General features: G+C 30.2%; 1 protein-coding gene across 1 annotated transcript; it reads left to right on the top strand.

The window, feature by feature from the left end:
* Positions 1–6,310: 6,310 nt before the first annotated feature.
* Positions 6,311–9,743, top strand: LOC134834424 (phenoloxidase 2-like). Its single transcript, XM_063849073.1, has 4 exons — positions 6,311–6,635; positions 7,293–8,609; positions 9,128–9,275; positions 9,331–9,743. Exons 1-4 carry the CDS (start codon positions 6,338–6,340, stop codon positions 9,632–9,634), a joined length of 2,067 nt encoding a protein of 688 aa, XP_063705143.1. The 5' UTR covers positions 6,311–6,337; the 3' UTR covers positions 9,635–9,743.
* The last annotated feature ends 4,410 nt before the right edge of the window (positions 9,744–14,153 follow it).

Here is a 14,153-nt window from a genome sequence, read left to right as displayed (position 1 = left end):
TCCTTAACAAATTATAGTTTCTGTTAGAAAAATGAGTTTACCCAAGTAAAATTTTGAAATTTTCAACACATAAAGCATTTTGAGAACTCAAACCACGTGACCAATGTGTGAAATTTCACCCTTACCAGATAAGTATCATTTTTTCATAAAACCATGTTTTTCTTCGAAATGCGGTACAAATCGAGTCGAGTTTTTTCACCTTTTTCTACATTTCAATTGTAATTCTGGGAAGGAAAAAAAGTAGTTTTTTACAGTTTTATTCTCCGCCGCGTATAAATAATGCACACGCATTGTAGATTTCCTTTTTTCATCCTTTCTCTACTTTTTTTTCGTCTTCCATGCTGAAGTAGTGTTAAGTAGATAATGGCAATAGTAACAGGATAATAGAAAAGAGGCTTTCAGAGAAACTTTGTATTGTATTCCGTAAATCGTTAGCATTCACTTTTATGCAAGACTTACACCTACCTTGCAACTCGAGACGCAAGCAAGACGATAATTAGGTGTTAGCGGTCGAATTATCGTTAAATACGGTGTTTATCACATAATTGGCTTACGACTTGCCAGCCCGCACGACACAATTCGTTCAAACACTGAAAACAAAATGAGAGGAGGAGGATTTTGAGAATACATGAAACAAAAAAATTTCCCCAAAGTCTTTTCAGTTGGCTAAAATCTTGCCTGCTAATCGGATCTGAAAAAGGAGCAAGGATACACGACGAGAACGAGGTAAGGCAAAAAAAAAGGAACTCAAGTACCCTTATAATATGTATGAAATAAAATCATGTCAAGGGATTACTAACAGGTGTTTGCTTTCATCTCTCCCTCTCTCGTGCTAGTGTACCTCTTTTGTCAATGTTGCAACGTACGTGGAATGCGGAGAGAAGTACTATATGCAAAATGATCATCGTCGTCATGCATATTATTAATGCCAGCAGGTAAAAAGAAAATGTTTTCCTTATGTGGTGATGATGGAGCTCGTAAGTGGCACCTGTCTAATGTTTATTGGATGCGATATAAATAAATTTTTCACAAGTATTTTTGTGCAGTAAAGTGATCTGCTTTGCAAGTTTTTGAAAACAAGTTGACAATCTTTTGAGTAAGGGGAAACTTTTTAGCAATGAAGAAGAGAAATTTTTATTGAGAAGTTTCGTTCAATGAGGTAAAGTACATGATTTTAGCTTGAGTTGCAAAAAGGTGCATTAAATTAAGAGGTAAGCCTTTGTGTTGTTCAATTAACTCAATAACTTGAGCGCATTTTAAGTTTATATTTTTAATTTAAGATATTTTTCAGATTTTTTAACAAAAGCGAGTATTGAAGAACATTAAGCCAAAGAAAGTCTAATCTATAGAACTTAAATGAACTTCTTTAAACAAACTTTGAATTCAACCTAGGTATAACTCATTTTTGACGTCCTCATAAAAAGTTGAAGAATTATGAAAACTACAGATATCTAACTATTCCTATCTTCAATCTTCATGATTAACAAAAAGAAACCAGAGACTATACAGCATTGGTCAAGCTAATATCGATAAAATTGTACTGATATGTCGATACTACTTTTACTACAAACTAAGCAAGAACGACAAAAATTCGATTTCATTACATGACGATCTCATAATTGAGAACAAACTATGCTTACACGTAACATAGCAGAACTTAATGATACAAAAGCCAATAAATGTCTGAAACGAAATTTCTTTTGAACATATCAAAAAGTTATGTTAATTATCAGAACGGCTACAAAATTATGACAAATAGAATTAAAGAGTCAACAAGGAAGGCAGTATACTTATGGACCATTAATTATTTTCACAAGTCTTTCAAATATTTTATAATAATAATGAATCTTCTTACATTCATTCTACTTTTTGAATTGAAGTTTATTAAAAGAAAGTTTAAAGAACGTTTGAACATTATTATGACTATATTGATGATTACCAAGATTAGAGTTTAAAAGGAAATTAAAACTTTTAGATACAAAGAGAATTTTTTTGAAAGCTTTTAAAAAATCAATTTGTCCATATCTAACCAAAAATTAATCTTTTTACATTTTTCAAATTTCTGACTCGATATTTGACTTCAGGCTCTTAAATTCATCAAAAAATTAATATTTTGAGTTTGAGAACGGACAGACAAATTTAATTTAAGACCCATATTTTTTTCTACAAAACCCATTAAATGTAAACGACCTTTTCATGCCAACTCTAATTGAAATATTTCATTTTTTTATTTAAAAACATCATCAAGATAAAAATCCTTTTCGACAGTTCATAATTTTTTTTTCTTCTTCTTCTTCTTTTTGTTTTCATTTTTTTCCTAAAGGAAACTTTTAATCAAATAAATAAAAATATTTAAAAACAACGAAGTTAACAAATCACCAAGCGAACGTTCATTGAATGAACAAATAAAGAAAAAAATGAAGAAGAAAAAAGGGCAAAAAACATAAATTAAAACTGTAATACAGATTTCGAATGTCTAGCGAGATAAATAGAAAAGTCTCTTCGCGTTGTTGTAGATTTCCCTAAATTTTTTTTTATTTTTCGTTTCAATCGTTTTTACGAGAAAAAAAGTATGGGAAAGAAACAGACAAAAATCAGTATGGACAGTAAAAGTAGCGTTCGGCTAAAAGTACGGATGGAAGAAGGAGCGCCATAAAAATGAATAAAAAACCGCACATAAAAATGCCTTCATGAAGTCTTTTGTTATGTGTTTGAAATGTAAGTACGCAGTATTGTGGTAGCTTGAAAAAAAGTAGAATTTTAGTACGAAAGTCATCGTGATACTTTTTCAATGAAAAATTTTCAAATAAAGGACAATTTAACGTTAAAAATAGAAATTTTTAAAATTGAAACCTGTGAACTATAAATTTTTTTCGTTCATCGACGGATACGGGTTCGGTCGAAAGAACATTAAATTTTAGTTAGTTAAAGCAAATGGAAGTTCTGTCAGCATGAACCTCATCTGTGTCGATTTCAGTACAAAAGGATTGAATATGTGAGGTTAATTCTTTCTTGCTTCACTTTTTTCTGCTAGTTATCTCTACGGTAGCAGCAGCAACAACAACAACATGCAACATTAACAACACATATGAGAGTACTTCGATGGAGAATGAGGAAAAAAACTAGGTGTTTTAATAAAGATGAAAATTTTTCTATTAAAATATTTTCTCTGGCTTTTATTCTTTTTTTTCCTCATTCTCCTATCTATATGCTATAATACTTACCTTGGGGCTCTTATTTTATGGGTTTTATTAAATTTGTTTTTTTTTTATGTTTTTCAATGCTGAAACTCTGTACGAACAAGGGATTGAAAGGAGTTTAGTGCCGCTGATTTTAAAACAATAAATTAAAATATTTATCGGGGATACGGGAGTCGAGAAAAGATTTCCTCGCAATTTCCGGTAACATGCTGCCTTTTCATTGCAAAAGGTGAGAATGACTTGAATTTATTTACTTTTCATAAAATAATGACCTCTTTTGTCTTGGTTTTATTTTTCTGGATGTAATCACGACGCAACGTCATAAAATGCATGTTTTTGTTTCGTTAGCTGTGTTAGTGGAAGGCATATGAGACGACTGTGGCATGACTTGGCGAGTGTGGATGTGAAAAAAATGTTTTTATCTGCAGTTTTAATCCTTTTTCGACGTAAATTAAATGCAAAGCTGGAGTTTTTGTCTTGATGCGTTTTGTGAAATTTGAGAAAAAATTTCGCTATTGTTGAATCTGGATGTCTGTTTTGAGTTTTCAGTGAATTTTGAGCCTTACTTAATTTGAGGTTTATGACCTTTGAAAGATAATTTACGAAAATTTTAGCTCATAATGAGGAACATTTCAGACCTCCAAAATTTATGACCTGACAAAATTTAAAATCGTAACAAGAAGAATTTTAAGAAGAGCCTATGGAGGAAATACGAGCAAGATTGATCCCTCAAGTACATTTCCTGATCCCTAAAAGCTTTAAGGATTGATTTAATTCCTAAACGAGCCAATCTGAATCCTTAAAAGGTTAATTTGACCCCTTTTAGACTGACTTAACCTTCAAATGACCTTGAAAGGGATCAAATTGACCTTTTATGAATTCAGATTGATTCTTTAAGGAATTTATTCAGTCGGTTAAGGTTCTGGGGATCAGAAAATTTTCTTGAGAGATATTTTTTACTCGTTTTTATCCAAAAGCTCTTCTTAAGACTCTTCTCATTACGTTTTTTAATTTTTCCGGGTTATGATTTTGAAAGGTTATAAAATTGAAAGCTTTGAAGGTCATTGAAGGGCAAACTTTAACAAATTTAATGTTAGGTCCATTTGAGATCCAATAACCCCAAAAAGCGCTTAAATCTCAAAACAGGGTCAGGTTTTATCATTTTCGTCCCATTTATTGTTAAATTTTGCAACGAGGTAAACTTTTTTTTTTGTATAAAGGTCTTACTATTTAAATTGTTGTTTTTAAAAGCATCTTTGTTCACATACAAATCTAAAGCTTAAAGTCCCCGTCGTTAACAACAAAATGCTAAAATGACAAAATAATCTCTTTAAATTGCCAGAATGCAAATTTAGTTCTTACATTCCGTTTTTATCATTCCTTCTATTCTAAATATTATTTTTATCGTTACTAGTCAGTTAGTTTTAATATGTGTCAAAACCCAGATGACACGAAAAAAAAGTTCAATTAAATTTGTTTGCCAAGATTTTACTTAACCCTTTTTTATTTTATTTTAAAACCCGAAAATTTCTATTGAATCACAAATTTGTGTAATGTAATAAAAATCAACCACATTTTCCATCAATTTAATCCATTTTTCGGTCTCTAAAACATCCTCTTTACGCACACATCACATACCTCAACTCTCATTAAGATTATTAAATTTTACAGTAAATAAAATTTCATCTTTTCTCTTTTCTTTTCTTCCTTCGTTATCTTTTTAACATGATCGTCGTTCGTCGTCGTCTTCGTCGTCGTTACATGAAGTAATAAAATATGTTTTTCCTCGTACATCACATATGTGTAGTTAAAAGATTTAAGAGCCATGTAAATGTGTGTTAAAGGAATAAGGTATGAGGAAAAAGGATGTTATGTCATAAAACAAGTACAACTAATGTTTGGAAGATGTACTTTTACACGCTTCCATGCATTTTATTTCTTCCATAGACATTTTGTTTTTATACATTTTATTTTTTTCCTTGAGAGTTTCTTTTTACTTATCTTTGCATCTTTGCATTTGTTTTATTAAATTTTGTGTTTTTCCATGTCGTTTAAATTATATTTGGTTTGGAAATGTAAGGAAATTGTAACGTAGATACTTCTTTACCTTAGATAAATAATGTGAAAAAAAGTTTTGTGGAAGATTATAAAGATAATTTTCGAAAATTCGAAACTTTAATAGACATAGTTAAAATTTGTTCGAAAATTTGTAAAGTCAATAATACAAATTTTGTAAAAATTAAAGACTTAATTTAAGGATTTCATTCAACTTTCAGACTAAATTAATATATTTTCGAAAACTAAAATGAAAGGATTTTCGAAAATTTTAAACTTTAATTGAAATTTTTCGAAAATGAAGGGACTTTCGAAAATTTTCAAAGTTGATAAGTTTTTTTTTTAAACTTGTCTTTAAGCGTTGGAAAAATTTTCGAAAACTAAAATGAAAGGATTTTCGAAAATTTTCCTGAAAATTTGTAATATCAATGAATAATATTTTTCGAAAATAGTAAATTTTTCGAAAATAGTAAATTTTTCGAAAATTTGCAAAGTCACAATAAGAATTTTTAAAAAATCTTAAAGACTTCATTTAAGAATTTGAAGACTCAATGAAAAAAATTCGAAAACTCAATGGAAGGATTTTCGAAAATGGACATTTTTTCGAAAATTTGTAAATTTAGTAGATTTTCGAAAATTTCATTTTATTTCATTACGAATAATTGCAAAAATCTGAGACTCAATGTGTGACATACCTCGAGCCACAAAGTAAACTTTAATAAAAGCTCATACAAAAACCATCATTTGTGGTGCAATTGTAAAAGAAAAAAAACTGAAATTAAATTACTTTCTTGAGAGCTTTGAATTTATTTCATTTTTTTTTCTTTCCAAATAGAGAAACACCCGATTTGTCGTTCTCTCAAGAAAAACCACAGGAAATGCCGGTATAGACGATAAAAATTTCGCCTTATCTTCTCCATTTCTGTCTCGTACGTCTCCGCCAAATATTCTAATCATTCACGTCGAAATAATCTCCTGTGGGAAGTATCTTGCGGTAACAACCGAGTATAAAATCATCTGAATTTGAAGTTTGAAAGACATTCGTTCCGAGTAACTCAAGTACTTTACATCTAATCAAAAAGATGGCTGACATCAAAAAGAATCTGTTGTTGCTATTTGATCGTCCAAGTGAACCGGTTTTCACGACCAAAGGCGACAATGTAAAGTTTGAGTTGTCAGATCGTTTTTATACGGAACGTTACAAGCCGATTGCCAGTGAAATTGCCAATCGGTTTGACGATGTGAACGAACGAATTCCCGTGAAAAATATTACGCCGCCAAATATTAACGCAATTACGGCACTGGCACGGGATGAACCGTTTTCTTTGTGGATTGCAAGACATCGAAAATTGGCTGGGCAGATGATTGATATCTTTATGGGTGAGATTTTTTGCATATAATGTCACGAGTCGAGGGACTAAATAAACTCTCAAAGAGCTAAATTAACTCCTAAAGAGCTAAATTTACTCCCAAGGAGCTAAATTAACTCATAAGGAGCTAAATTAACTCCTAAAGAGCTATTTTACTCCCAAGGAGCTAAATTAACTCCCAAGGAGCTAAATTAACTCCTAAAGAGCTAAATTTACTCCCAAGGAGCTAAATTAACTCATAAGGAGCTAAATTAACTCCTAAAGAGCTAAATTTACTCCCAAGGAGCTAAATCAACTCATAAGGAGCTAAATTACTTCTTAAGGGCTAAATTTACTCCCAAGGAGCTAAATTAACTCATAAGGAGCTAAATTAACTCCTAAAGAGCTAAATTTACTTTCAAAGAGCTAAATTAACTCCTGATAGGTTAAATTTACTCTCGAAGAGTTAAATTTACTCATGAGAGCTAAGTTTACTCCTGATGGGTTAAATTAATTCTTGATCGGTTTAATTGACTTCTGATGGGTTAAAATTACTCTCAAGAAGCAAAATTTACTCCCAATTTTACTCCCAAAGAGTTAATTTTAATCATAAGTAGCCAACTTTACTCCCAAGGAGCAAAATTTACTCCAGAAGAGTTAATCAACGTAAACCTCTAAATTTTTGTAGGAGTTCGCAACACTGAAGATCTTTTAGCTGTCGCCTGTTACGCCCGTGATCGCGTAAATCCCCAACTGTTCCAATATGCCTACGCCTGTGCTTTGCTCCATCGTCCCGATACCAAAGACGTCGCAATTCCTTCGTTAATTGAAACCTTCCCAAGCAAATTTGTCGACTCCAAGGTCATGGGACGTCTACGCGAAGAAACTTACGTCGTTGATCCGAATAATCGTAAACCGATTCGCATTCCTCGCGATTACACGGCCTCCGATTTGGAGCCTGAACATCAGCTATGGTACTTCCGCGAGGATCCCGGACTAAATTTGCATCACTGGCATTGGCATTTAGTTTATCCCTATGAAGCTTCCAATCCAGCTCTTGTCAATAAAGATCGTCGTGGCGAACTTTTCTTCTATGCGCATCAACAAATCATCGCGCGTTACAACACGGAGCGTTTAGGAAATCGCTTGCAACGCGTCCAACGCTACAATGACTTCCGAAAACCGATGCTCGAAGGATATTTCCCTAAAATGGATTCTTCAGTGGCAACTCGGGCATGGCCAGCACGTTCCGATAACACTTTCTTGTCGGATATCAATCGCGAAACTGACCAGATCCGTTTGGATATCGCTGATCTCGAGCGTTGGCGTGATCGGATCTTCGAAGCGATCCACCAGATGGCAGTTCAAAACACTTCAGGGCAGAGAATTCCCCTGACAGCTGATGGAAATACGGATTCTGGTATCGATATCTTAGGAAATATCGTGGAATCAAGCTCCTTATCTCCAAATCGTCAATACTACGGAACTTTACATAATGAAGGTCACGTGATCATCTCGTTCGCTCACGATCCAACGAACAAACATTTGGAATCGTTTGGTTTGATTAATGAACCAGCGACGGCAATGCGTGATCCGATGTTCTATAGATGGCATGCGTTCATCGACGACATCTTCCAAACGTATAAGGAACAATTGCCGCCATATACCGCGGAGCAACTCACGTGGCAGAACATTAATGTGACAGCGGTGGAGGTTCAACCAAGACAAGGACCCAAAAATACTTTCCAAACGTTCTGGAATCGAAGTGCGGTTGATTTTTCGCGCGGGTTAGATTTTCAACCACGTGGTTCGGTTTACGTTGAGTTCGATCATTTGAACCATACGCCGTTCATGTATCGCATTCAAGTGGAAAATCGTACGAGACAAACGCGTCTTGGCATGTGTCGTATTTTTATGGCGCCCAAGAATGATGAACGGAATGTCGGGATGTTGTTCAGGGATCAGCGCGTTTTGATGATTGAAATGGATAAATTTATCGTGCAATGTAAGTAACTTTTTACTTTTAAAAATCTTTTAATTTTTTTTTAATGTTAATTAATTTATTTAAAATTATTTTAAAATTTTAATTAAAAATTTGTTTAATTCATTTCTTATTTAATTTATAATTTTTATATTTTTTTGTTTGTTTTAAAAATCAATTCAATTTTATTAAAATTTTAATTTTTTATTAATATTTATTTAAATTTTTATTTATTTATTTTTTTCTAGTTTATAAGATATAAATTAACTCAATTTATTTTTTAAATTATATTTATTTTAATTTCTTAAATATTTTTCATTTAATTTTAATTAATTTAATTTAATTTTTTTTAATGTTTATTTTATTAAAATTGATGTTTTAATATTTTTTTTATTATTTATTATTTTTATTTCTGAAATTAATGCCAATTTTTCCAATTTTTTTTTTAATTTTATTAATTTTTTTTTTAATATTTTATTAAAAAAATTTTTTTTATTAATATTTTATTAAATATTTTTTTTTACTTAATTTAATTTTTTTAGTAAATCCTGGTTCAACTGTCATTCAACGAAATTCTGACGCCTCATCCGTAACCATTCCCTTCGAGATGACTTTCCGTAATGTCGATGCGAATCGTCCTGCTGCTAATACTCCTGAAGCTGATCAATTTAACGTTTGCGGTTGTGGATGGTAAATTTAAAAAAAAATAAATTACAAACAATTTTTATCAAAATTTCTACTTTAGGCCCCAACACTTGCTCGTTCCCCGTGGTCAAACAGGTCCCGGACAAGATTTCCAACTTTTCGTAATGATTTCCGACTATGAACAGGACAAAATTGATCAAGATTTGGTTGGAACCTGCAATCAAGCAGCGTCCTTCTGTGGCATTCGAGACCGAAAATATCCCGATAGACGTCCCATGGGATATCCGTTCGATCGTGTACCACGTGCGGGAGTTGATACAATGAGCAGTTTCTTGACACCGAACATGAAATTGCAAGACGTGAAGGTTGTCTTTACGGATCAAATTCGCCCAAGACCAAATTAAAGAATTTTTACATTCCAATGAGTTTCTCGCAACATTTTTAATCGCAATTTAATCAAGAAATAAAGAGAATGTTTAGAAAAATATGAGTTTTTTTTATAAAAAAAAACAAGTTAGTCAGAAAAATTTAAAATTTGTGTTTTTTTTTAACATTTTCTGTGAAAAAAACAATTAAATTTAATTTAATTTTTCTAAATTTTATCTATTTTAAAAAACCAGACGCCTCCACATATTCAATTTTACCGAGGAAAAATTTTCTAAAAAATCAACAAAAAATAATTAAAATTTTAACTGGCACTAAAAAAAATGAAAATAAAAAAAATAATTTAAAATAATAATTTTAAATAAAATTTAATTAATTTAAAATAAATAATTTTTTTATAAATTTGATTTTCAATTTTTAACATTAAATAATTTTATTTAAAATAATAAAAAAATAACTAAAAGTTCTAAATTAAAAAATTTAATTAAAAATAATAATTTAAAAAAAAATAATAATAAAATAAAAAAATTAATTTAAAATAATAATTTAAAATAAAATTTAATTAATTCAAAATAAATTAAAGAATTTTTAAATTTAAAAATTTTTAAAATATTTTTAAATTAAATAATTATTTAATTTTATTTAAAAAAAATATTTAAATTAAAATATTTATAAAAATATTTAAAAAAAATTAAAATAAAAAAATTAATTCAAAATAATAATTTTAAATAATATTTAATTAATTTAAAATAAATAAAAAAATTTTTAAATTTAATTTTAAATTTTTTAAATATTTTTATATTAAATAATTATTTAATTTTATTAAAAAAAAATAATTAAAAAAAATAATTAAACTAAAAATTTATAAAAATATTTTAAAAAAATTAATTTAAAATAATAATAATTAAATAATAATTAATATAATTTAATTAATTCAAAATAAATAAAAGAATTTTTAAATTTGATTTTAAATTTTTAAAATATTTTTAAATTAAAAAATTTACAAAAAAAAATTAAAATGATTCTTTTAAAGATTTTTTTTATGTCTCACTAAATAAAATCCTAAAAAAATTCTTGAACCAGTTCAATGCCTCCTTCAATTAAAGTAGAACATCTCATAAATTTCCCGTCAATAAATAACAATTCGAGTTCCCTACTTTATTTTTTTCCATTTCCTCCCAATTTCATCGGCAGATCCCTTCGTTCGGCATAATTTTCCTCTTGCTTCACTATACAAATTATATTAAGTCAGTCCCAAGAGTCAAATCACATATGATTTCCTTTCATTCATTCATTTGCCAAACAAAACATTTTCTCTTTAACTTTTTTTGTTTGTCGTTGGTGTCTGTGTCGACACAACTCTGGCTCGTAATGCGATACGATTTATACAAAATTTATTAGGGTTAGCTAATATAAGTGAAATATATACCAAAAATAATAACGATAATCTATTTAACCCTTTAACCCAGACGTATACGGGATAGCATTCCGTTTTTCTGCCGAAAGAGACGACCGACACTTGAGGAAAATCGTATCTTCGTAAGAGAGAGAGAGACGTTGGGACATCGCACACAAATGAAATGACATTCAAATAATTTTGTGGATAAACTGAAAAGTTTTAAAGCCCACTCACAGAGAGACGTATACGGAAAATTGCCATAAAATGCTTTTCCAAATTAAATTCAAAACCATTTTAAGACTCTTTTCTATCGAACTGCTACTTTTCGGTGAGACGAGTGAGATACCTACAGAGAAATATGGTTTTATTATAGTTCAACTTTAAAACTTTTATTCCCGTACGTCACGTAAAATTTTCCGATTTCCCTTTAAAATGTCCATCGAGACGAAAAGAGCTGAATTTATACTCTGATGAAGTTAATTTAAGGCTTTAAGTTCAAAAATTAGAGTAAAATCCAACTTTATGAACAATAGAGGTTAAAATAATACCTTAAGATTTTATAAAGTATCCTCAAAATGGATTTATTTTACACTTTTATGTAAAAATTAGAGCTTATGAGGAATTAAACTTAACTTTTTTGACAATAGATGGCGTTTGATGAACATTTTTATACCAAATAAGAGTTAATTTAACATCTTTTATGGTCTCAAATGTTAATGAAGATGTTGAATTTATACTTAGTGTTCGGATTTGAACGCATAAAGCTTTAAAAAACGAGTTAAATTTCTTAAAATTTCCATTAGCTTAAATAATGAAGCGCCATCTATCGTCAAAAATTTTAATATATTTCCAAAAAGTGTTAAATTGACCTTCATTGCTCGATTAAGACTTTATAAGAAATTAAATTTTATTTTTTTTTTTGACAATAGATGGTGCTTAATTTAACCAAAATTTCAAAAACTGATCTAATTTAACTCCATCTATCATTCAAAAAAATTTAATTAATTTCTTAACGACTTAAATTAACACCTTTTTGCCCCTTATGGAATTCACACTCGAACATTCAAATCAACTCGAACAAATACTATGGCAGAGTAAAATCGCGCACTCGAATTCCGTGGCTTGCCACAATTAAAATGTTTGATTCGGAGCACCTACAATTGAGTATTGCTGCGTGTTGGTACGGTAAAATTGCTTAACTGGCACCACTTTCATCGACAATTATTACAAGAATTTCACGGTCTCTTGAATTGAAAATTATGAGAAAAATTTTCCCCCTCACGCTGCTTTTTCTTCTCCTTCTTTTCCGTGTCCATTAATAAAATTTAATGTACTATGACCTAGATTTATGCATTTATAACTGTTATGACTGTTTATTGTTGTTCGACGTGAAAATAGAAAATAAATAAAAAAAATGGAAAGGAAAAGTGCAAGCACGAAGGAATTTTTCATTTCAAAAGTATATTTAATCAGGAAGAGAATTAATTCCTCATAACAAATTAGTGTCGTGCTGGCAACCTAAAAGCGTTCTTGTGCCTTAGACAGGGGAAGCGCTTTAAACATTCATTTAGAGCTTATTTATTATTATAAAGTATTACAATAAAAATGAAAAATGTGTGGTTAAATTTTCGCTCAAGTACGTCGTCGTTGTAAATAAATGGGAGACGCTCGTGAAATAAAATGCAAAGCGATTTATATTAAACGATGATGTATGCTTTGGTTTACGTAAGTAAAACGCAAGAAACGTCTAAACCTGTCCTAGCAGCGTGATTGTTCACAACGGACTAAGGATTTGTTCGGATAACGAGCATGAATATTGCTTGAAATTCATTCAAAGGGGAAACTTCATGAACAGCTCTCTCACGTTTGCGCATTTTTCCTGAATGAACTCGATGGCTTTTTGAATGTTGAAGGAGAAATTAAGAACCGTTGAGAAAAACTTCATTCAAAAGCTTGAATAAAAGTTTAAACTCATCATTATTCCATCATTCAATTTACGAGTAAACTTTAAATTAAAGCAAAACTACGTCTCATCAACTCCGCAAATGACGTGACTGAATGAAAATTACAAAGTCAGTTTATAAACGACTCAGCTAGAGTACTTTAACTCCTTTTTCGTTTGTGTGAAACATGCTATGAACAAAAATTTAAGAAAAAAGTCTTGAGGACTCATGAGTAAAAGTTGCTTGAGCGCATTTAAGAGTTATCTTGAATTTTTAAAAATATGTTTGCTTCTATTCAGAAGTCAGAATTCGGTTCAATCTCCAATTATAGTCATGATGTTCTAAGAACTATGTTAAATATTCAATATGCTTTGATATTCAATTTCTAAGTACATTTGGAGCAAATTCCTTGTAACATTTGCAGCTTTGATGACAGATTCCAATATTAATCTCAGTTATCACAAATTTTCTCTCTAAAGAGCTCTAAAATCTTCTATATTGATTTTATTGGGTACAAAGCAGCTTGTTATTTTTTCTTATTCTAGCCTCTTTTATCATAATATGAGATTCTCGAAAAAAATTAAAGTCAACAATACATAGTAAATTCTTTGGCCCACAGTACATTTTTGTTTTGTTTGAGGTGAACAACTCCATATCTATTTCCGGTTCCATGTTTATCAGAATATTGTCAAAGGCGTCGCACAATTTCTGATGCAAATATTAGTCCAAACCATTCGCACTTATCCAATTACTCAGTATGACTTACCTACCTCCTCCAATAACCAGTTGCTACTCCAAGAAGTCAGGTTCCTTTCTTTTGTATGCATTCATCCTTAGGTTAGACTGGAGAATCCAAAAACTAATTGTGACATATTATATAATAGTCCTTACATCTTTTTCGGTGATATTATGTTCCTCATATCTAAGAAAAGTTAAAAAATATTTTTTTAAACATTAAAATTTTTCTAAAGATAAACAGACAGACAAACCTGAATCAAAAACAATTTCTTTCAACAAACCAAAAATGCGTTAAAGAATCGCAAAAACCTAATCGTATCATCGCCAATACACCTCGAACAGCAATACATCAAAAAGTAAAGCAGAAAAACGATCGTGATTTTACAAAAAAAAAAGGAAAAAAATCCAGCTTCTTACATGAATTCTTCTCCTTACCTCTATAACACAGAACATTTACTT

Source organism: Culicoides brevitarsis, chromosome 3 (assembly GCF_036172545.1).
Source record: "Culicoides brevitarsis isolate CSIRO-B50_1 chromosome 3, AGI_CSIRO_Cbre_v1, whole genome shotgun sequence".
Classification (NCBI taxonomy): Eukaryota; Metazoa; Arthropoda; class Insecta; order Diptera; family Ceratopogonidae; genus Culicoides; species Culicoides brevitarsis.
The sequence above is the reverse complement of the archived record's forward strand: the minus strand, read 5'-3'. Positions and strand labels throughout refer to the sequence as shown.